The 26,037-nt window shown below is 37.4% G+C and overlaps 2 protein-coding genes and 1 long non-coding RNA gene across 3 annotated transcripts; 1 reads left to right on the top strand and 2 right to left on the bottom strand.

Annotated features, from left to right (window-relative positions):
• Positions 1 to 14,768, bottom strand: LOC136253566 (farnesyl diphosphate synthase-like). The gene is made up of 13 exons (XM_066046232.1): positions 14,658 to 14,768; positions 14,255 to 14,608; positions 10,586 to 10,671; positions 10,517 to 10,521; positions 10,338 to 10,451; positions 9,350 to 9,417; positions 9,190 to 9,270; positions 9,010 to 9,132; positions 7,212 to 7,297; positions 7,096 to 7,162; positions 6,960 to 7,037; positions 2,944 to 3,069; positions 1 to 283 (listed from the first exon to the last, which is right to left on the bottom strand). Exons 1-13 carry the CDS (start codon positions 14,766 to 14,768, stop codon positions 200 to 202), a joined length of 1,383 nt encoding a protein of 460 aa, XP_065902304.1. The 3' UTR covers positions 1 to 199.
• A 5,771-nt stretch (positions 14,769 to 20,539) lies between these two features.
• LOC136254448 (uncharacterized) lies at positions 20,540 to 21,955 on the bottom strand. The gene is made up of 5 exons (XR_010700489.1): positions 21,470 to 21,955; positions 21,217 to 21,425; positions 20,916 to 20,992; positions 20,712 to 20,858; positions 20,540 to 20,664 (listed from the first exon to the last, which is right to left on the bottom strand). It is a non-coding gene; the product is annotated as an uncharacterized lncRNA (long non-coding RNA).
• A 1,224-nt stretch (positions 21,956 to 23,179) lies between these two features.
• Positions 23,180 to 26,037, top strand: LOC136254458 (protein NEL-like). The gene is made up of 13 exons (XM_066047146.1): positions 23,180 to 23,284; positions 23,346 to 23,501; positions 23,600 to 23,719; positions 23,802 to 23,897; positions 23,986 to 24,105; positions 24,201 to 24,305; positions 24,361 to 24,446; positions 24,493 to 24,559; positions 25,080 to 25,165; positions 25,217 to 25,313; positions 25,376 to 25,443; positions 25,527 to 25,676; positions 25,868 to 26,037. The coding sequence occupies exons 4-13, from the start codon at positions 23,858 to 23,860 to the stop codon at positions 25,931 to 25,933; spliced, it is 885 nt and encodes a 294-aa protein (XP_065903218.1). The 5' UTR covers positions 23,180 to 23,284; positions 23,346 to 23,501; positions 23,600 to 23,719; positions 23,802 to 23,857; the 3' UTR covers positions 25,934 to 26,037.

Below are 26,037 nucleotides of genomic sequence, written 5' to 3'. Positions count from 1 at the left end.
ATGAGAACTCCAAGCAAATTACTAGTTGGATAACAAGTTATGAGGCTAAATGTATAGTGCTCTATCAATCTGTATGTGCTGTAATGCCTAGTAATAAATAATAACAATACAAAAAATCTTTAAATCCATCTAGTGTTCCCTTGTATAGATGGTATCCCTCATCTCCAGGAAGACATGTACCGGTAATATGTGACTGTGTTCATCGCAAGTGTCTCAGGTTCAGTGACTCATACACCTCCTTCACCTTCTCTACACAACCCTCATCTGATCTACCATAGTTAGCCTGGAGGAGGAGAATAGAGTATAATAACACAAGTACCAATTTGGTGGTGAATTGGCATGGCAACATTTATCAAAACTGGAAGACTGAACCAATCTCGATCTTCTAGGCAGTCAGAAATAATTTTATGAAACATTTACATACCAGTTAAAGCACCACGGTAATGAAAATTATAGTACAAGTTAGAGGTGTATCGATATACCGATACATATCGTATCGGTGGCTGATATACATAGAAATTTCTACTATATCGGTGGGAGCCAATATTGCTGCTAAAAACCGATATGATACACCGATTTACAACTGAACTATCTTGAGGACACTGTCCAATGATCAAGCCACATTTTAAACCCTAATATTTAGCTAACAATGGTGGTTATCTTCCTTGTCTAAAAGTGGTATGCTATGCGAATCCATCTAAGTGCTTTCATAATCACATTTTTGTTGTTACAAAGCTTACCAATCATACAACAAACACTCATAGTGGTGAGCCTGGGGAAACAGCAATAAGATGAACCGAGAGCACAGCATAAAACAACCAGCCATCTCTGCAAGCCATTAAAATGCGGAGTAATCCGTTGGCAGGAGGCATGTATTACAATATTTGTGGGTGCCTTATAGTCTGAGCTGTCAATAGAGGCCACACCACCATGGGTAACCAAGCATAGCCAATAATCTTAAGATTGTCTTCAGTAGTTAAAATAAAGTTGAACGTGGCATATGTGGTTCATCAAATATAAATAGCTACACTTAGTTATATCGGTATATCAGATTGGTATCGTATCGGTTTCAAAATGATTAATTTCATATCGGATCGGTATCAGATCAGTTTAGTTTTCTCATATCAGTACACCTCTAGTACAAGTAGAGGTGGACCGATACCACTTTTTACCAATACTTCCAATACAAGTATTTGTACTGAAATTATCTGCCGATACCAATTCTGATACCAATTCTGATACCAATTCTGATACCAATAGTAAGCATTGAGGCCTAGACAAGTTTATTATAGAAATTTCACTGTTGCGATACATAGCTAGCTATTAAAATATCACAATGATCATGCAGTTTTATCGGAAGTGATGATCTCAGTTTAATCAAGTTTCAAAATATTCATTGTATAAATATGATAAACATCATTGTGGATTACTAATTGCTTGATTTGAGGTAGTTTTCTTGTAAGTTTATTGATTAGGTAATTAATTACGTGAGCAGCTGTTAATTCTACAAATGTTTGTTACAGCCTTGCAATCAAACCTTTTCATGAAAAAGCAAGCTAAGTAGTCATAAACCTATTTCTTTGAGGAACAACTGCAGTGTCATTTAATTACAAAGGATTCACCTGCTCTAATATATTAGAATAAATGTAGAGCAATTGTAGCAATACTTGGAAAAGAGTAACAAAGGCTTTGTTTTCACTACTTTATTGCTACTGGAAACACTTTGTTAGCCCAACTAAGTTATTTGCTACTGGAAACATAGCTAGAGATGGTTTAATAAAAGTGGTGAGTGTCTACTGGTGGTATCTGTACCTTTGTATTACCAATATCAATCCGATGCTGATACCACTGGATTCAGAATCAATACCAATACTGGTATCAGTATTGATCCATCTTTAAGTACGAAAGCATGGTAGAGAGATCAAATAGCATGAGATAAACCTGAGTGCTATATTTGGTTTGAGAACACACCACCACAGTGCTATAGTTTACGTAGTACACAAGTGCTTTTACTAATTTATTGTATAAAATCCAGTGTTGCAATCTAAGAAGAAAGTTAGCAGATTATTATGACCTGGAATGCTGCAGAAGGTTAATTTGTAGTAAATGATGCCAACACAATTTTAAATCAGAATGAATCGCTGGAGCTTGAAAAGAGTGACTGAGGAAGGTTACATAGTTACAGCACTGCTCAAACACAATGTTGTCTTGCCAGAGTGCTAGCAATCGAAACACTTGCTTATTAAAGGGTGTGGTACCCGTTTTGCTTACAAGCATTTATCCCAAATGAATGGGATGAATAGTTGTGAGCGAAATGAGTTCAATTAGCAAGTTCTTTAATCACTTGCACTCTCGCAAGACTACGTTGCATTTGAGCGGTACTGCATCTGAGTAAAGGTCAATTTACATAGCTATATAATCACTGTTCAAGAGATAATGTAGCAAAGTTCATCAAATTGATAATGAGTATACTTATTCATGGTCCCACTTGTATGAGTGGGTTCACATACATTTAGAGTCCTGGTCCAGGATACAGAAGTTCTATTGTAACACTGCTAAATACTTGAGTAGTTACACAAGTATGGAGCAAAATTCAATCAGCAAAAATGGCTGCTATTATTTAAGGACATAACAGTCTATAACAATACATACATGCATACGGTACCACCCAAGTGTAAATGTCGCACTCGCTTGCACGCATGCAATTATGCACACGATTAAAAAAGTCACTAAAAGGAGACATGGCACCTGTTTCAATCGTGAGTCTTCATCCTTTGATTTGAGGGATGAAGACTCGCAATCGAAAAAGGTGCCACACCCACTTTTAGCAAGTTATTTTAATCACGTGTAATTGCACGTGTGCAAGCGAGCGCGACATTACACTTGCACGCTACTGTAGTACTAAACAAAACATTCCATAGTACTACAATACAAAATATTTACCTCTAATATTGTCCTCTGTTTAGTATCAGCTCTTCTCACTGCCTCTACTATCAACCAGGTACACTTCTTGGCCTTTATGTCTACACTGGCAACATCCAGGGCTCCATAACATCTATTGTAGTCAACCTGTAACAGTGACAATTACTAATATCTGTGTCCACTTACACACACACACAACACACACACACACAAACACACATGGACGTACACCCACACACATGCACACACACATACAGTATCACACTTAGCACAAATTTTTTGGCTAGTTGCGACTGACAGTTTTATTACAGTATATATGACTGTTCTATTAGAATACCTCAATCTTAACAAGCACACAAAAAACTTGGAGTAGGGACCATAGTATATACATCAATAAAAAGTACTGAAACAAGCTGGAGTAGTGCATGATATTAAATCATAGTAAAACAATTGGAAATGTTATATCCCTATTGTGCTCAAGATACCACAAAGAAGAGCACAGTAGGGATATAACCCTTCTTATTGCTTTACTTTATATATCATGCACTACTCCAGCTTGTTTCGGTACCTTTTATTGATGTGCTATGGTCCCTACTCTGGTTGAAAATTCTTGAGTACTTGTTTGCTAACTTTAAAAAAAATTATTATGACTGGTGAACCCACACATACAGTATCACATCAAAAGAAAGAAATGGTGCCTCATGCCCCAGTTATATCAATTATTGTCTGAAAGTGAAGTATCCATTACGCTTTGTTGTCAGCTTTGTTCAATCCTTCACATAGCAGTATGAATCAAGAACTGTTCAAAAAACACCTTTGCAATCAAAGTAATCACTGTGAAAAATACGGACGATTTCCATTACAAAGGGAAGCCATCATGTGCTACCGCCAAATCAACACATCGCTGTCAGCAAAGATGAATGGGACGCAAAGGAGGACGCTGGTAAGTCTATGAAGAATGTATTGTATGTACTGTGGTATGCCAAAGGCACCTCTCGGGCCAAAGCGACATCAATCAGCACAAAATCAAGCCTGTAGCCTTAGCCGTTATCAAATTACGCTTGTCTGAAGGCATGTCAGTCAGTCACTAGAAAATTCTGTTAAATAATTTTTCGTAGCAATTTGTTGAAAGCCTTTCATGTCAATCTGAAGGTTTGTTTAGGCTTAGTTTTACCCAACCAATACTGCCTCATTGTTGCTGGGAAAGTGAGGCTGGTTTTTGGGTGATGTTTTTTCATGGGCCACTCCCACACCTTTGTGGTCACTACTATACAATACTATTGTACTGTATGATAGGAATAGGTGGAGAAGCTAAATTCCCTTTGAAATAGAGGGAGGTCCATTTCCCTCACATTTGCTATATACATCTGTTACTGCTTGCACAATATTTAGGAGTATACAGCCATATTAACTCTTTGCTTAAAGATTTACAGTTACTTTGAGTTTGTCAAAACACTGACCCACTGCATCCATGAAGATACCATAACAGAAATGTATAGTAGGGATATAGCACTCCTTATTGTTTTACTGTCATGGACTACTCCAACTTGTTTCAATACTTTTTATCGATGTGCCATGGTCCTTACTCTAGTTGAAAATTCTAAATTTTTTCGTGTACTTGTTTGTTAACAATTTTTGTAAATAATTTTATTATGACCGGTGAACCCACATACTCCCACCTGAAATGGCACCGCATGCCCGCCGCCCCAGCTATATCAATTATCATCTGAAAAGTGAAGTATCCATTATGCTTCGTTGTCAGCTATGTTCAACCCATTACACAGCATTTCGAATCAAGAACTTTCCCGGAAGCACCTCTACAATCTACGCATACCAAAAGAAATGGTGCCGCACCCCAATTTTATTAATTATCATCTGAAAAGTGAAGTATCCATTACGCTTTGCTGTCGGATATGTTCAACCCGTTACACATCAATATGAATCAAGAACTGTTTGAAAAGCACCTCTGTAATCAAAATAGCTACTATGAAAAATACGGACGATTTCCGTTTCAAAGGGAAGCCATCACGTGCTCGTGCCAAATCGACACCTTTCCCTGTCAGCAAAGATGAATGGGACACAAAGGAGTACACTGGTAAGTCCATGAAGAATACATTGTACGTACTGCGGTATGCCAAAAGGCACCTGTTGGGCTGAAACAACATCAAACAGTGAAAAAATCAAGCCCATAGCCTTAGCCGTTATCGAGTTATGCTTGTCTGAAGGCATCAGTCAGTCAGTTACCATATATGACCGTATAGAAGCCCGGGCGTTTATTTCCTATAAATCATTTTTGACCCAGCGTTTAAACGAGACCGGCATTAATCTGGACCCGGGAATTTATTTCTTACTAGCCACTTGTTGAGAATGACAGGTGCCAGTACAAGTACCTACGAAATACGAAATCGCTATGGCCATCACCACAAGAGAAGGCATAGTCGAACAAGACAAGACATCATAAGACTGGTGACAAGACATTACTGTATAGTTAGCAGCTGACACGAGTTTAGAACCCCGACATTTATTTCAGTACATGTCATTAGCACCCCAGCATTTAAATGAGCCCCGGTGCTTATTATGATAGTCCCCTAGCTCTACCCGGCGTATATTTGAGCCCGGCTTTAATACGGTAATATACGGTACTTATTCAGTCAGTCAGTAGAAAATTCCATCGAATAAAATCTTTCTAAAATTCCGTAGTAACTTGTTGAAAGTGTTTCGGGTCGATCTGAAAGCTTGTTTGGGATTAGTTTTACCTCACCAATACTGCCTCATCGTCGTAAGGGAAAATTGAGGCTGGTTTTTGGGTGATATTATTTCATGGGCCACGCCTACTCCTTTGTGGTCCCTACTATACAGTTACTATCGTACTGTATGATTTATCTATCTTTCTGTACTAATTTTGTTTTCTCTAGCATTCCAGTTCCTGCATTGTGATTATAATTCAGTGACATAACACCCTCCATCACTCCAAAATTATGTGTATATATATATGTGTGTACAACAGTGTTGATAACTAAACAGGTAAGTTTATAATTAATAATCAGTCAGTGAGCATGGGTCCACGTAAGTTTATAGACAGCAAAACTTGTTTGTTCATGCAACTTTAATACACCCTACATTAACTAGATGTAGAAATGAGCAGAAGGCTACAATGTTATTTTAAGATCATAACCCACCAGATTGATATAAATGCTGACAATCTCCTTATTCCTAACCCTGACATCTACCACACAAGGGACCACAGTAAAAGATTTATGTTACCAATGACACGGATAAATTCTTACAAATACTCCTTTTTTTCCATCCGCTATTAAAATCTGGAATCCCTTACCCCAACACATGATAGACTTAACAGAGATCGAATAATTCAAGCATAGCCTATCTGGTCTAGAGACTGTTTAATTAAGATTGTACTATTGTTTTGTTGTTGTTTTTTTGTTTTTTTTTTAGCATTACACTCTTTTTGGGGTCTGCACAATAATAATAAACTAGTGTGGCTCCATATATGCCACAAACAGTATCACACACTCCCTATAAGTGGGCGTGGCTCATGAAAGCTGGCTACTGCAAGACAATAACTCATACAGTAACAATCAAGTAATGGGCATGACTCCACATTAGCCTGCAAACAGCAAAAGATTTGTGCATACCTACAAACAGCAATGCACTTATTGATAAAAGGGCGTGGCACCATGTATGCATACAGACAATAGCACATAATGGGTGTGGCTCATGAAAGAAGCTGGGCTGAAGTACAATTAGACTATACAATTCCACATCATCAACTAATTACTGTAATTCATTTCACATGTGATCCAATCCTGGGTATTTTTTAAAGAATAAGACCTGATCAATGAATGACCCAGACAAATTGTGACCAACCGCTATAACACTGGTGTACAAGCAACTAAAAATTTCACTAATGCAAGTAGATTAGTAATTTAGTAATCTGGGAGCAAAAGTGAATGGGAAGTGCACTGTATGTACAGTCATTGAAAGCATAATACTCATATTGCATACTACATACCACATACCTGGTTCTGATAGAATTCACTGATAGCCAGTGAAATAGACAATACTTCATCATTAACAGTCTTCCCATCAATTCTAGCCTATACACAACAACAACATCAGACAAATGTCACTACCTACACTACAGTTAGTACATACCAAGTATAGTGTGACCATCACTGGCAAGCAGAAATATTCAGTCTTGTAGCGAGTGATGTTTTGAAGGCTGGAAAAAGAAATACATAAAGCAGCTATGCTGACAAATTAAATCTCACTTTTCTGCTGTAAATTTGCTCAGATCAGTCTTACTGTCAGAGATGACGGCACTCACTATTCTACCAATTTCAGAGTACTCCACAACCTGTAACAGTTTGTAGCAATTAAGTAACTGAATAACGCAGCTATTAAATTTCCACATGTAAATATCATTAAGTACGGTAGTACTTAATGGTAGGGATCATCAAGGTTCACGATTCCCCGCCAAAACATTACGCACCAAAAGCAGACTTGCAAAACCATCTCGGCAATTCAGCAGTATTGTATTACAAAAGTGAAGCACGATTTCGCCTTCAAAACGACATGAAATGCATCCTATGAGTTTCCACGAATTTTAAAAAAAATTCTATCTGATTGAATTTTCTAGTGACTGACTCCCTAACTGATGCCTTCAGCCAGGCCTAGCGGGAAGATGGCAACAGCTACAGTCCTACTTCTTGCATGAAAACGGCTCGTTTTGCCTATAGATTAAACCTTTCCTACACCGATAGAAATACAATCCTTGCGCTAGGGTCTTACCTTTCATCGTTCTTTAATGTCGCCATCGTCCTGGATTCACTACAGGTAGTGTTAATAACTCCACAAATGGCTTCAATGTACGGCGCCGTCCGTTTCAATAAGAGTGCTCGCTAAATAGAGTAATCATAATCTTCGCGGTAAAATATTCGAATACACGTGGTTGAAAGTTCGAAGTTGATTTTGAGCAGGAAGAGCGAGCTGTTCACAATCGGGAAGCTTTGTACGTGTAAGTGAATATATTTAGCGACATATCTTTTGTTTCTGGCAAAGTTAACCGGCAAAATTAATATTGCTTGCGTTTGTAAACGCATTTCTTTGCTGTAAACAACGTATCTACCTCAAGTATTTGAGCGATATTAGAAATAATTCGTAGCAAAATAGCGTTAGCTAAGGGTATTGTGGTTATTATTGCTTTGTGTGTTTTCTCTGAGGCAATATTGGGTGTGGCAATGCCTTCGAAGGAAGCGGCACGGAAGAGTAGAAAGAAGGAGAATAACAGGGCGTACTATGAAGCTCATACAGAGTCTATACTCTCAGAGAGAAAGGACAAGTACAGCAGTGAATGCCGATCACAGCGTCATGCTAATGAGTACTACAAAAATGTAACAGCGTCGCGTGAGAAATCACCTGAAGCCACCAAAACATCATTTAACAAAGATTTGGCAAAGTCTCGCATTGAGTCAGCGGAAAGGCAAAGGGAATACTACCATCAAGACTTGGAAAAGTAACTTTAGTGTCCTGTGTAATAGAAACTGCATGCACATAAAAGATAAGATTCATGCAATGTTTGTAAAAAGTACACAAACAAGTGGAACAAAAAATTAGGAATTTTCAATATGAGTAGGGATCAAAGTAATAAAAAGTACTGAAACAAGAGAGATTATCTACCACCTGAAGTCATGCTAATACACACGTAATCCCTACTTCAGTGCCATTATATCTTAAATCTTGGCAACTGAAGTAGCGATTACGTGTGTACTAGCATGACTTCAGGTGGTAGATAATCTCTCTTGTTTCAGTACTTTTTATTACTTTGATCCCTACTCATATTGAAAATTCCTAATTTTTTGTTCCACTTGTATATATTTTGCCCAATCTTTACAGTTCACAACATCAAATACATGCTTTCGTCTATTTTGAAATGTTTTATGTAAGTGATAATTATAATATAGGTAACATTATGTAGGATGCATGTATATACACACTATAGCTAGTAGATCGGTACATAATTGATGACATACATATATATAATAATGATGATGTTGTATATTAACTAACCAGATGGAACAGTTCCATTAGTTCAGTATAATAAGGATGGTCCCTAAACTCTGCATTAAGTAGGACATAGACCGATGATAGGAACCAGAAACTGTCATTGACTGCTATCATCCCAACATGATCCTGTAAGAAGTTATCACATGTACATCATCAACACATTAGATGAATTATCTTCCGTACTTGTTTGTACCAACAAGGCTTAGCTGTTCTAGTGTCACGATGGTCCACAATATCATCAGCTATCGTGTTTGCTGCTTCTACCTGTGTGTATGCAAAAATAGTAACAAGGTTGGAACAGACTATATACGTATGTAAGTAGTCTAAGAATACAGAGACTTACAATTGCAATACACCATGCATCTTTGGGAGAAGGCAAGACGTTTCTCTTTAGATGACAATGTCCGGTATCTATAAAATTGTGATAACGTGTTAACCACCATAAGACCCCTGGTCATCTCCCTCGCTACAGGAACATATAACAACATTACCAATGTTTTTACCACACATTAGAAACAAGAGAGGGTGAAGTAAAACACATGGGGAATTTCCCAGAACTTATTTGTACAATTAGCAGACAGAAAATAATTACAAATATACGCGCCATTAATATCATTGTGATGTTTCATTCAGTTTCTACACATGTCATGTACATACACGTGACAACTACTGGATTAGTTGGTTGTCATTACTGCACAACTTATCAAAGCTTTTACTACACATTAGTATCCATTAGACAGCTAATTACTAAGGACAGTTGCCTTTTATAGACATATATTATAAGGTTACTGTATAGCCTAAATATTATGAGGGGGAATATTTTGAGGTTGAGAAATGCAAAAATAAAATTTTCACAGATTGCAAACAATCCCAAATGTACTTTGGAGGTTTAAATATTAAGGATAAAATTTTCCACATAAGCCTGCAGACAGTAACAGGCATGGATTTGTGCATACGTACAAACTGCAATGCATGATTATATGGGCATGGCACCACATATGCATAGACAGTACCACATAATGGGTGTGGCTCATGAAAGAAGTTGTGCTACACAGCATGACTAGACTTTAATTCATTAATTCAGTTCTACATCATCAACTATTAATTAACTTCATATGTGATCCAAATCAGACCTGGATATTCTATACAACAAGTCAGACCTGAATAATTCAGATTAAATGTGACCAGTTGACTCTACTGGTGTACAAGAAACTTAAAAATCACTAATGCAAGTAGATTAGTAATTTAGTAATCCGGGAGCAAAAGTGAATGGGAAGTGCACTGTATGTATAGTCATTGAAAGTATAATACTCATATTGCATACTACATACCACATACCTGGTTGTGACAGAATACAGTCAGTGCAATAGACAATACTTTTTCATTGACAGCCTTCACATCAATACCAGCCTGCCACAACAACAACATCAGACAAGTGTCACTACCTACGGTACAGTTAGTACATACCAAGTATAGTGTGGCTGTCACTGGCTGGTAGAAGCAGAAATACCCAGCCTAGTAACGAGTGATGCTTTGAAATAGTACGTATACAAAACTGTGCTGAAAAATCATATCTCACATTTCTGCTGTAAAGTTGCTCAGATCAGTTTTACTGTCAGAGATGAGGGCACTCATTATTCCACCAATCTGAGAGTACTCCACAACCTGTAACAATTTGTAGCATTTGGGTAAGTTGGGGTTGTATGTGCTTATCCCCCACCATCTCCCGTGAAACGCCAAAGATATGAAGAAGTATTTCACAATTTGCTGACATGATTTGCCTGATGAATTGATTATTTATTATCATCCTCTGGTAATCAGCATGAGCCGTACATGCTAACACACACCAGTACATAGATTTAAGACAATTAATTGCAATTGCACCATTTGTGCCTGATATCCATGCAGCCCGCACTGCAGGTACTCGTGCACTATTGAGGGGTAGATAGCGAGCCAAAATCGTCAACAAAATTTCAAAGTTAAGATGACTGCCCATATTTCATCTTTCAAGACAAATTTCAGTTCAAATATCTCCGTAAAATTCAGTAATTTCCAAACCTTGTTTTCAATAGCTGAACAGTTCTACAGTCAAAATGGTTTGACCAATAAGATTGCTATACAACAGTTATTGTATAGTTACCCTATGACGTATTAATGCCAAGATGATTCTCTGGCTTTGGTTAATTAATGTAGTGTAGCTGTACTGTAGTTGTTGTTTTTTTTAATTACTAAATCCATAAATTTAAGACTCTGTAAAATTCCATAAATTTTCGTTACATTTTTTCGATCGCCAAATTCCATCTTTTTAAACTGCACAAATTTCAGGCAATATTTCATCTTTCAGAAATAATTTCAGAGATGATCTACAAAATTTCAGGTCATTTCCTACCCCTCGTGTACTACCTACTACCATAGTCGCAGAGATCTAGTTAGAGATATAAACAGAGTTGAAATGGTCCAACATCGCTCAGCGAGGTTTGTGCATAAAAACTTCAACCGAACAGCTAGTGTAACATCAATGCTAAACCATTTGAACTAGCCAACTTTAGAGCTCAGAAGAAACCAAGCCAAGTTACAATAATCTTATATCAGTACTATATGACCATCTTATCCAGTCGTCTACAACCACCCGCAGTCACAGCATGAGATTCATACAATTGGCAGCCAGAGCTAACATGTACCTACACTCCTTCTTTCCCTCCACGATCCGACTTTGGAACACCCTCCCAGAACATATTGTTACATCACCAGACTGGACAAATTCAATGCACTTTTAGAAAATTACTTATTTAACTAATCACTTGCATGTTTACATGTACCATATACTCAATTCTGAGTCCTGTACATTACAAATGAATAAATAATATACGCAACAACTAACCAGGCAGTGCAGCAGTCCAACAGTTTTCCAATACAGCGAGCGTTCGTGAGACCATCAGCCTCTAACGAGCCGGCTAGCCATTGTATTTCAGATATTTTACTGGCACCATAGATATTTGGCACACATGCCGGCACTGTATATTATTATTTGTTTTTACTGTGCAGAAATCACAAATGATTATAACGCACAGATATAATTACTTAAGTTGTTACAAAAAATTATCCAGGGAAGGAAGTTTAACTCACGCTTCCCATGTGTGCCACGGGCTAGAATCTGAGAACTGGAGCTTGGCGTCAGTGGCGTTTACTACAATAATCGTCTAATTCGCTATTGCCCCACGTGTATTCCCCTTGTTTTGTGACATCAGTTTGTCCTAGCCCGAGTTTGTTGATACGCCTGATTACCACAATCGAACTCTTCTGTTGGCAGTAAGATTATATATACTAAATGCAAACGAAGTATAAGTTAATAATACAGCAGTTACTTGCTGTATTAAAGTACACTCGTTAGTATGTATACTCTTGTTTGAAATTTTCACCTGTATTCTGTGAAGGGTACAGACTTGGGGATAGATGATAATGTGATGTGAAATGAAGATAATTGGAGCAGGGATATCGTGTGCTTATGAGTAGCACGTTAACCCTCCTGCTTCACCAGGGCGGATCCAGGAGAGGGGCATAAACAGATTAAGTTGTAGACGGTAGGGATACCGCAATATTATTATTTGACTTTACAGTATAAACAAGGGCAAAGTGACACAGGAATGAGATACATATGCTGATGATCTGGCAGCAACCTGCGCTGCCAGCCTTAATATAAGTTACCTACAATTACTTGCAAAACAAAAGAAAACAAACTAAACAATACTTACAGGAACAGAACAAACAAAACAAAGCACTAAACTTACTTATTTAAACTATTACAAGAGTTTTTTGTACTGAGCACATTATAATTTTACTGAGCACATTATAATTTTACTAAAAAGGACAAAAATAAGAAAAAATACAGGATAAATAAAATTGTTTCATATATAGGTGTTTGAAAACTATTTTCTTGTTTGATGAAACGGAAAGGGCAATGGCGGATCCAGGATGGGGCATTTGGGGCAAATACCCCCCCCTTCAAGAAATTGCATACAAGATCGAGATACCCTAATAGAGCAGTCAATTACTCTAATAAAGCAGTCACAATGTTCATGAGGCAGTGCAGCTTACTTATGAAGCTATAAATAGGATTTTATTTTACATAACATACGTGATATAATATAATTGGTAAAGGATAACTAGCTATTATTGTTGTGACCTTTTTTTTTTTTTTTTTTGCTCTTCAACTTTTTTTCAGCAAGGTGCCCCCCCTCTTTCCAGACTCTGGATCCGCCCCTGAAGGGTGCAATCAATTTAGTTCCAGAGTCAAGCTAGTCTGTAAAAGTATGAATTGTGAATAACATTGTTTGAGGCAAGTTTGTGTGAAAGTTGATGACTGAGTAGGACCTGTAGTAAATGTAATAATAGTCATGAATGTTAAAATGTGTAGATGGTGACTTCAAGCAAAATACAATTATTATTATTATAAAGCTCTAAGGTGTACATCAATGGCAATATTTGGAGTTTAACTAAACAATCGAAATAAGAGGAGTGATAGTCATTTAATATATATTTGGTAGATCTTCTTTGAACTTGTTCTAATATCAATATGTCTTTTGATAGGTGAGGCCTCCAAACTGGTGAGCAGTAAGCGATAACTGTGCCGACCTGAACAATGTTAAATACAGCTTTTTCTTAGCCATAGTCAGAGTTATCAAAGGTCCATCAAAGTAAACCCAGAATTTTGTATGCTTTGATAGTTATGTAAGAATTGTGACAAGTCCATGTCAGGTCTGAGGATATAAGGACTCCAAGGTCCCTTTGCATTTTTTTTTACTGATATTGGAATATCAATAAAATTGCTACTGTAACGACTACAGTAACACTACTATATACCTACAGTAGAACCTCTCTAAGATGGACGCAATTGGGGAAATGGTTTGTGTCCTTTATATGGCAGTGTCCTTATTTTAGGGTTTTTCAATTTTTTAAAGCAATCAATATTTAATGCAAAAACACTTTTGTTGAAGAAATGCATACACTGTAGTATATATAACACACATGTAGAGAGATGGTTAAATATTATGGTAATCTACAAGCTAGTCTCTAATTGGATAATCAGTAACTAAGATTTGGATAAGAACTGGTCAAGAGTACTCTGATGGTTGACTTTGAATCATAAGGTACCCACTGCATCAATCACAGAAGCTATAGCAGTGGCTTCAGAGATATGTATAACCTGCTTGCTGTCTTGAAATTCCTATACATCTTCTAGATTTCTTACAGCTTCTCCAAGGCTCCTTAACTTGGGAGGAGGAGGCTCGATTTCAAGCTCATCTTCAGACTCAATGCAAGAGGATGGTGAATGTGTTGGGTCAATGGATGAGAAAAACCATTCTTCCCACTGTTCACTGTCAACCTCAAAACAAACAGGTAAATTGTCATCCCCACTGATATATTCACTAACTGAACAATTATCTCCTAACTGACCTATGAGGTTGTGCACCTCTGAAGTGTCTACCTCATCCTCATCTTCAAATGGGTCACTTTCCTCACATGGATGACTGGGTACTGCAAAGCTTTCATCTAAGACACCTCCCTTCCTAAAGCACTTCTTCAGGTTTGACTGCTTCCTAAGCTTGGGCCACCCATCTAATTGTATGTAAAATATTTATACTCTTTGTGACCTCTGATGCAGTTGTGTAAGTTTCAATTTTAGAAATAACAAATCGCAGCAGACAAGTGCGATAATGCACCTTAAAGTTTTTGATAATTCCCAAATCCAATGGATGTAACATCGATGTCGTGTTTTTTCAGGTAAGAATATAATTTTGATATTGCTAAAGCTCAGTATCTTTGATATCCTCTATATGACATCCTGCATTATCCATGAACAAAACAATTTTCCGAGATTTGGCACTCAATCGTCGATTCAACTTGCGCAACACAGATTGAAGTACTGCTCCTGTCATCCATGCCTTTGGTTGACTAAAATATTGTACAGGACGAGTCGCTAGTGGCTGTATCAACTGACTTGAAGCACCTTGGCTTTGCTGATTTCCAAATAACCACAGCAGCTTCCTTATCACTTGCTGCATTAGCAATTAAGGCAACTGTTATTCTGTGTTTTGCTTTTTTTTCCACCTAATCACTGAGTCCCCTTTTGGCCAAATCCGTGGTCAGGAAGGGCATGCCAAAAGCAAGCAGTTTCATCAAGATTCCAAATATTTTCACTGTATATCCTTGAAGCAATTCAGGTAATCTTTCCTTCCAGGAATCTACAGTTGCTCCACTTGACTCTCCATTGATATGTACATGTTTTATGTTATACCGCTTCTTCCATCTATCAAGCCAGCCATTAGATGCCTTGAATTCTGGCTTCTGAAGACATTCTGCTATTTCTTTGGCCTTTTCACACAATTGTGGATAGATATTCTTAGAGCATGCAAGTCAATACCACTCATGTATAGCTTCATTAATATCTGAATACTCACAAGTTCTTGTCCTTTTCCTTGAACTTATGCTGTCACTAGCCACATTTGCCTCATACAGCTCAAGAATTGACTGGAAATGCAGTAATATAACTCAGCAAGCTTCCTTACACCTAGTTTAGCTATCAGCTGTCTTTATTACCTCTATACCTTTTGCTTGAGAGTAAGTTATAAAGCATGCTATGGCAAGCCAAGTAGTTTGTGGAAATGTGTAAAGACAAAGATCACATGAGAACAGACACGTGACTGAAGGTGTGAACTCATGGACCAAATATTGTTGTAGGCTGCTAATGTGTGCGTGATTGTAATTGATCAAATGTTGTTTAACAATTGTTTAATGACCATTACTGAATCATATTAAGTGATAATAGCCTACTGTAACAACCGTCGAGTGATACGGCACACTTCAAGGCGAAGGGTCCGACACTTCTGAAATCGTACCAGTGATTGCAGTGAATCCAGTGATTATAGTTCACTACAATCACTGGATTCACTAAAATCCTGTGAATGCACTGCAGCCTACATAATTATTCACTATAAGAGGTTGCTATGTGATAGTCTTGTATGTTTCATATTACTTGTACCAAAATTGGTATGTACTAAAAGGTATGTAATGTATGTATACATGCAGTGTCTGTGTATTATATGTTTAATGCCATAAAATCCCTTGTACCAGGCTATTGTGATAAACAATTCAAGACAGCTTATTACTCCTATCTACCAATCAGAGTTGCTATATATATATGTACATCGTAAGGATCTGTTTTGTTACAAGTCCTGATATTTGGTCTTTTGTATCATTCAATCAGCAAGCTCTAGTAGTGAGCAAACAATCAACATCAATGTCATTTTATGTATCAGTGCTGCTGTAATTATCTTTGCAAATTTGTCCACAATACAACAAGCCACTTGCACTTGTGTATATAGAGCAATAGTATACACATGATATAATTATTTCTACAGCCAGTGTTATGTAATATTATTACTTCTGTGGTAACTAAATAATATAAAGAAATACGCTATAAAAACAGGTAATATAACTCAAGTTACTTTACTTACAAATGTACCGCGTTACCTGAGTAATATAGTTACTGCCGTAAAGAATCTAATACTATGTAATATTATTACTACATGTTACTACAAGTAACGATATTACTAATCTCATTAATAGTCCACTGAGAGGTCTGAGTAACGCTTAGCCACAATGAAGTAATGAAGCCTACTGAATGAAGTTTATTCACCAACTTCTCACTTATAACCAAGATTTGCACATTGTCCAACAATGCAATCATGTCACGTGATAAGGTGGTAGTTTCACTTGTGACAGCTTAAGGCTGTGGGCACAAAATAATATAATATGTAATATTATTATAGTTACTTATTTTATTAACTGTAAGTGTAACTAAATAGTTCAGTTGCAAGTAATATGTAACTAGCTACTTTTAATTAAAAAGTAACTGTCCCAACACCGTCCACATCATATATCATTATTGTACATGTAATGTGATTGCATTTTTTGGGCTGGTCCCCTGGACGCACCAGACACTATCTGTCTGTCCAGTAAATAAATAGTGGGTTGTCCATTCACCAGTTATCTGGTTTCCATTTCACTAATCAAAATTATTGTTCTATTAGAGTATTTGATTGTATTGTTACCATATGTGTAGGGTTCCACCGATACAGAAAAATAACTACCGATCCGATACCGATACCTAGAAGCAAATTTTCACCGATACAGATTCCGATACCGATAATTGCTATACAATTTACAATCATCTCAAGCTGGCTATGTGTGACTGTTCTAGTAGAATATATTATTGTGCAGTGACTGTTCTATTAGAGTATTTCGATCTTTTTCATGCAAACATAGTAAGTAGCAGTTGCTTGATGTTTAGCAAAGCAATTCCTGCACCTTTTATGCTAGAATAATACTCAACACTATTTCCAACTTGTTATACCTCACGTTTTGCTAGCATAGGATTTATGATGATAGTTATGGTTATGACGATTGGCGCGAGTGGCTATTAATCGGTATCGGAATACCTGAATAACCGATACCGATCGATACGAAAAGCCCAATATCGGCTCCGATACGATACCGATCCGATTATCGGTGGAACACTACATATGTGTGCTTCAACATGAACAGTGCATGTTCTAAGTCATCTACACAATTATCTCAACTACATGCTACCCACCTGGTGTTCAATTCGATAGTGTACCTAGTAACACTACATGTAGTATGCATACTGACTTCTGTGGTCACACGACACACTACTGTCTGCTTTGATCTTGAATGTTACATGTGATATTTCTCTAACTACGTACAACATCATCACACTGTGGAACAATATTGAGTATATGTGACCAAATTTTGGAAAATCACTGGGCGTATCTAGACTCTCTGGTTTGGTAGAGCCAAAAAGCAAAAATATAAATAAATAAGGTGACTGTCTACTAACAATGACAGCCCTCCACCAACTATTTTAAATTCTTGCATAACATAGTTTGCTATACTGCATCTCTGAATAGCGTGACTGCTTTGTTAGAGTTATTGAATGCTGTATTAGTGTATCTCAATCTCACATACAAATACCTCTGGTATGGCACCAAATTCATTGGTAGGGAGCCAAAACTCTTTACTAGGGCACAAGCCCACCCCTAGACACACCACTGCCCTAAATTATGGGTGTATTTGGCATTAAATATTTAATTCTGATACAAAGCATTATAAGTTAAATTCTTACCCATGTAAGGGTAAAATAAACCATATAGACACCTTAATAAAATTTTTAAAATGTTAGAAAAAAGTTTTCGCTATTAACAACACCTGGGTGCATGATTTTCCAAAATTCAGTCACATTATAAAGTTTAGATCTTTTACTCAAAAAGGGTGGTCCTTTAGAGTCAAATAATTGTGATTGTATGAAGTAACACAGATATCTGTGTAATAAAATATTGTTTGTTTATGACGTGGTCAATTTGTGCCAATTCAGTCACTTACCCAGCCAAGTGAGCACATGATAGGGAACAAGTGAACACATGACTGATTATGGAGTTCTGGCGAAGTGGATCCCTGAAGGCATGGCAACACACTTGTTTGTGCCACCATTTTCTTGAGTGAGCTGGAGTTATATTGGTCCACGTTACTTTTCTAGCAGGATGGTTTCTAGGATTGTTGTACTCGTACAACAACTAGCAGTCTAATAATTAAGGGGTGACTGCATAGTCCCTTTCTTCAAAGCAGCACCATAAAATTTAATTACTCTGAATTGCTCTAGCACCCATGATGAGGAGAGCTACAGATCTTCCTCACACAATGGCAATGTAGCCAATAATATTGCTCACTTAAACAAGAATCAAAGAATTTTCACTCTCTGACAGAGGCCAATAACATTTAACACTATTTCAGGAACTTCAGGCACAGTAGGGAAGATGAATTTCCAGGCATTCTATATAATCCTAATCACATAATAATTCCATTACCTTAATTATGTCAATTGCTAGCTTTAATATTCCACAGAAGATTAGTATTCATTGGCAACAGAAAGTGTTAAAGGTCATCTCCAATGGAAAATTTGTTTTTGCTTAAAACACACCTTATTGATAATAATGAAGAGTGGTGTGTATTATTTTAACATAACATGCATTATATAGCTAGCAGCTCACGATCTATGAAGTTGCGGTTTTATTCCGGAAGTAGCATCACTATACGTCACATCGTGATCTAAATCACGGGTGTGCAACGCTTTATAATAATCCCATCCAAAAACAGCTTATAGCTGTAAAAAAAGTGCGCGTCCAAGTAAAGCAGAGTTAACTGCGACAAAAAGTAATGATATCATAATGCGGCCATGTGCAAGGTGTGCAAGTTGTAGAATTAATATTAGCCAATCAGATAATACAATGTTATTGTTAAAGTGTTAATGAGAACCATGTGATGCTGCAAGTTTTTAAGTGTGTGAGCATCTTCATAAATGCCACACAAATTTGATTCTCAATAAAGCAATGTGTATAGATTCTCTGATAGCAATAAATAGTTTGAGTTTGGCCGCCTTTCCTGTGTACGGCAATGCTATGAACAAAGGAAAGGCAGCCAAACTCAAACTATTTATTGCTATCAGAGAATCTATACACATTGCTTTATTGAGAATCAAATTTGTGTGGCATTTATGAATATGCTCACACACTTAAAAACTAGCAGCATCACATAGCTCTCATTAACACTTTAACAATAACATTGTATTATCTGATTAGCTAATATGTGACCGGATTTCACATGACAAGGCTTCCACACACACAAAATCAAACTTACATTTTTACCAGAAATGGATTGCTGGTCTAACACACTATCATATTCCACACTGCACTTCCTTCAGGACTGGCAAGTCTGGTTTCTGTAGCAGCTTTCTTCCGACCCTGTCAAAGCCACGAGTGGGAGATTGACGCCATTAAATGGCCATGGCTTTATGATAATGGTGTGTGGCGAGCTGGGACTTCACAGAGAGCTCGCCAATAGTGTTCCCAGTCAATTTGGAGAGATTTGAGGGCCATGGAGGGCCCAAACTTGGCCTTTTGATTCCATTCGTCTTCTTACTTCATTTTATACCCCTATATTAAGCCCACCCACCACCCCCCACCCTATTACTGCCACCTGTGATATTATAACCCGCTCGAAAAAAGCTTCCCAAAACAGGGCAAATTTTGGGTATCAGAAATTAATACACCCACTCACTGATAGCTAGTAAATAGATGAATAAATGGTGCAAGTTTTGTTTGCACAGCTGTAGGCACTGGGAAGTTATTACACAACGATTACTTAAAATTGCCATATCTCCTAATGAAGTTTTGTGCGTCGAAGCCTTGTTTTGTCAAATTCAGTCACCTATTAATTTTACAACTTGCACACCTCGCACATGGCCGCATTATGATATCATTACTTTTTGTCGAAGTTAACTCTGCTTTACTTGGACGCACACTTTTTTTACAGCTATAAGCTGTTTTTGGATGCATTGAACTACTCTAATAGAGCAGTCATTCATGTAAATCAATTTTTACACAAAAATTTTTATCACGAAAATTTTTTGCACAAAAATAAAGCAAATTACGGTACATACTAGAACGATGCTCTCTTCTTTCTTGTTGCTGTGGATGTTGATGATGGACTCTTCCTTCTTGTCCTTGATGTTGACGGTGGGCGCTGCTGCAACTAACAATCCACACTATTCCAAAATTGAATTTCAACTTCACCTATTTACTGCTCATTGCACTGGATTCCTTGGAATGGGCAGTACAGAGGGACAGCCTTCCACCCTTGGCTTAGCAGAAAAGTGACCACCAAACACATCTTTTTCTCTACTCAATCATCAAGGACCACCTGCTTGAGTTCATGTAATTCTGTAAAAACCATAACACAATTATTTGAACATCTATTATATAATAAAAATCCCTTACTATCAGATGCTCATGGCAGATGGTGGAGTACCATATGCCATCCTCCAGTTTGTCAAGATGGGTGCATCTAGGCTGATCTAGCAATAAAGGTTTAAAAGAATGTGTACACACTGCACATACACGCACCCACGCATGCACACACGCTATATAGCACACACTATATAGCACGCACACACACAAACTGGCATGCACACACACACACACACACACACTCACACACTCACACACTAACACACACACACACACACACACACACACACTACACACACCGACAGATATATTTACACACACGCATGTACACCTGTCCTGTTGATAACAGCCTTGTCCCAAAAGGGACAGCAAACTCAATCACATCAACATCCGGCCAGTAAGTTGCACTTCCAATCTTAGTTCCCTTGCTCTTAAACCACCTCAGACACACCTGACACTACTCTATGCTCATTCACAGGGTTCCGTCTCTCATCTAAACACTTGTGCCTCTTCTTGTCACTCTCTCTTCAAAATTTTCTACTATTTACACACTTTACACACAACAATATCTGCTAATGGTTGACCTTCATCTTGTTGAGTTGCTATGCCAGTGTGACACAATTTCTCCAACCTGCCATAAACTATATAGCCTCCTCATACCACTTGGTTCTCAATGTAGGCTATGTCCTTACAGATAACATCCCTCTACCTTTCCTTGGACCACAACTAGGTCAGGTTCAGACAACGAACTAACCAAAACACTCTTTGGGAATCCTGTTTTCTGCCATTCTTGCCAGATGACCAAGCCACTCTAGTCACTTCATTCTAATCTTTTTCTTCACTTCTGTCATTGTGATGCGTTCAGACCATTGCTGTCTGTTGGGATGCCCAGAATCACCCTAACACATCTATGATGGAAGGAGTTCAATTTTCTATTGTTATGCACACACACACACACGCGCACATGCACGCACACAGTGCAATTTACACACTGAACATACACTACAACATATACACTACATCACATACAGTACACTACACTGCACTACACACACACATATACTTAGTAAAAAGTGATAACTGGCTTGTCAAGATGGGTGCATCTCAACACATAATGTCACATGATGAACAGTGACATTTCCTGGATGTCGCCTTCTGACTACCTGTCATGCATTTTTTTCTGTTTACATCACAGAACAAGTCAATCTTGTGGTCAATCTTGTGTGTACTGAATGAGGGTTGTGTTTACTATAAACTGTTATCTTGTTTTCAGGGATACCTACAAGACCTGGTGATATCGTTTAGGAAAAGTGGCATTCGAAGGTTGTGCCCATTAGCTCCTACTTGTAAGCATACATGAGTAGTGATAGTTTTGGGGTGTCATTTGTATGTCATTCTGTAGATTGTGAGTACACTACTTCTTACCAAGCTCTAAATGACACAGTTCACACATTGATGGCTACTAATATTGAACTTACGGCAGAGGTAAATGTTTAAAACGATTCATAATAATACTGTTTATGTTTTTGTTTGTGTAGGCTGCTGAGTTGAAGCAAAACTTGTCCATGATGGAACTAATGACCAAACCATTTAAATGTTTCGTTGATGGCAAACAATATGATTTTGAGGAGTTCTTCTGGAGAAAAGGTGGAAGACTTTGCGTATGCAGCGTAAGTGTATTAAAGCATATGGCTATTAACAGATAACCCTACTTCTTGCCAGCATGTACTAATACCAACAACTTTGTTTTTTAGACTGGTTCTGCTCCGAGATGTACTGTCCCAAGCAGCTTAGAAAAACCAGGAAGAGTTGTAAAAACAGATCCAAGATTGGAACAAAGTGAGTACTTGTATTTCTATGCAGAAGGTGCAATTTACTGTTCTTCTTTTTGTGCTAAATATCGTAGTTTGTGAAATTAATGGGAAAGATATATTGGCTGACCATTACCACACAAAAAGAGAAGATGACAAATGCATTTTGACAAGATGCTATGTATCACATGTAAGTAATCTGTTAACATGCTTGTACAGTCTTGTAGACATTGTAAAGTGGTCATCTGTATAAAATGTTTAATATAATATATTTATTGATTTTCGTTGTAGCCAATTTTGGGTCGATACATTAAAGAGCAGAGACACCTAAGCATTACATGTGTACAGATAGACTGGAAAAATGTTCTGAAGCTAAAAAATGGACTGTAGAAGAGAAAGTTGCCTCACGTTGTTGTGGATTTTGTACTAGTATGTAGACTTTTTTAAAATAGCAGCTTTGAAAATTATTTTCTTTAGTTTGTCAAATACTGAGTGACTGCCTAGAACATGAAGAATGCATACCGAAAGGTGATGATTACACCTGCGAGTGTAAGAAAGGTTTTGATAGGGATGAAGGCAAATGTAAAGGTAATATTATTACTAGTTATTGTTTTGTTGAAAAGATTGTCACATAATTCTTAATCTTTAGATCTTGATGAGTGCAGTAATGGACGACGCACTGACAAATATGGACATTACTGTCCCTTTGATGCAAGATGTATTAACACTCAGGGTGGATTTATATGCCAGTGTCCTGTGGGGTTTAACTTCACTGATCAAGGAGACTTCTCATCAAATTGTACAAGTACAAATTGCGGTGTAGTATGTTACTGTCTAGATGTCTTGATATGTATCATTGTTACTATCTTGATGTCATGACTTTTCATGTCTTTTCTGCTATAGATATCAATGAATGTGAAGATGACCCTCTCTGTCCTAACAATTTGGTGTGTAAAGATCTTCATGGTTCATATGAGTGCACCTGTGAAACTGGTAACATCAGAGCAGGAGATGGTTGTATACGTAAGTATATTACACTCTTCTGCTGTGTAGTAACATTGTAACTGATCAGGAAAGTTTTAACAAGTTTTCTTTCCACCTGTAGCTCATTGTAATCCACCATGTCATTCAGCAGGAACTTGTGTAGCTAATAACACGTGTATGTGTCCTGGAGGACTTACTGGAAGATACTGTGAGAGTGGTATGTAATAATTATTATATCAGATAGGTGTGGGTCACTGTGTTATTGTGGGTAGTTGAGTTGTAGCTCCTCTATGTTGTCACTGTAGATATCAATGAGTGTGACAGTAACCATGGGTGTAGTGAACATGCCACTTGCATCAACTTTCATGGTGGATATTTCTGTGTTTGTAAAGATGGCTACCGTGGCAATGGAAGAACTTGTACTGGTAAGTGCACTCTGTTGTGGTATATTCACAAACAACAAACTGAATGGCAACATGTACCTTAAAGTGTTGACATTTTATTGTTGTAACTCCTACAGACGTCAACGAATGCAACAAAGGAACTTATGATTGTCCACACACAACAACTTGTAAGAACACAAATGGTAGTTATGAGTGTCAGTGCGCAAGTGGAGACTGCAGAGGTATGTGGTGTGCTCATTGTACCAGATATGCCATCATGTTTATTTGTTTAAACAGGTGGTTGTGTCCATAATGATAAAGCATTTCCAAATAATGGATTCTTCTACATAGGACATCACAATTGCCAAAAATGTACTTGCCTTGTAAGTAGCGTGAATAATGACTTGTTAAGTTACAATAAGTGTACAGAATGGAGAATGGGATGACTGTCCTTGCCAATGTGACACAAACCCTTGTTGTAAAAGTTGCAGAAAAGGTATTAATGGTACAATACTTACACAGTACACACAATATATATATAGTATGTTCACGTTGAGCTGAATCTTCAAAAACATTTAATAACTCATGGATGCAATTACACACGATCTTGAAATTTGGCTCATTAGTAGTACTCCTTGACCCGCTAAAAATATTTCAAAATCTTTTTGTTCAAATGTTTGAATAATGTTTATGGCCAATCAAAATTTTCACAATACATCTCCTATGGGGAAGCCATATAAGGACAGTGGCCATTACAGCCCTTTCCCGAACTTGTAATGGAGCCAAACCATACGTGTCTGTTGTTGACACCTTTGCTGTTACCAATAATCATCTGGTTGGCTGAAATGTTAACTCTGTTGAGAAAAAAATCCACTTTTAATTTTTAGTTGTTTTTCAGGATTCAGCTCAACATGAACATACTATAGTTTATATCATACAACAATATAATTATTTCAAAACTCTGTACACATCTACTAGTTATTGTTTGTAACATTACAGCATTTTTCATGCAGTAGGTTCTTGTCAAATTGGTGGTCAGGAATTCAATCACAACAAAGACTTCATTCACCCTAATGACTCATGTAAAACTTGTACATGCAAGGTAAATATACAAGGGAGAAGATAAGTGGTCTACTACTGACTTCATTATTAGAACGGTGAGATACAATGTACAGGCGAAGGATTTGGGTTTAATTGTCCTAAGGAACTGCTGATAAGTACAGGAAAGGGCAAATGCCCAAAATGTGAAGGTATGGGTGGCTGTACATGGGTTGTTGTTGATATCTACTGAATGTTCATTATATTCCTATAGTGGAAAAGTGTACAGAAGCTAATGACAGAGCTGTTCATAACTACAGTTGTACTGAATGCATCTGTGGGGTAGGTGGTAATATTGTATGGTATTGAATATCAATATGCTCAAATATTGTCCACATTTTACAATATATATTTTTACTACTCAGAACAACGAATGGACCTGTCGTAAGAAAGAAGTACTGTGCCCACCAGTGACGTGTAAATCTACTATAATTGTGGGATGCTGTGAAGTGTGTGATGGGTCTCAAACAACTACAAGTACAAGGATACTCTCTAGTAGTAGCCAACCAGCAAGTGTAAGTACTTGAAATGTACATCATTAGAAGACACAGTGGGACACCTCAATAATCAAGTCACTTTTCAACAGCACTGTTTATTAAGTGTTTATGTTTAGATGCTAGTGACCGGAGCTTGGGAGGTGTCTATTGTGTATGGAATATATGTACTGCGTGTGCATAACCATGCAGTTATAACAATATTTTATTAGGTAACTACAAATCCTGTCACTGCGACATCGACACAACCTGACGATGATGATGATGGGTATTGCTAACTGTCCTGCATATTAAGTACATTTCAACTCTTGTGTAAATATGGATTAATCTTTGTTGTTATTTCATTGTATACTCATGAATCTCTGCTATAGTTTTAATGACT

This window comes from Dysidea avara, chromosome 4 (assembly GCF_963678975.1).
Source record: "Dysidea avara chromosome 4, odDysAvar1.4, whole genome shotgun sequence".
Taxonomy (NCBI): Eukaryota; Metazoa; Porifera; class Demospongiae; order Dictyoceratida; family Dysideidae; genus Dysidea; species Dysidea avara.
Note: the sequence above shows the minus strand (reverse complement) of the source record. Positions and strands in the feature narration are given on the sequence as shown.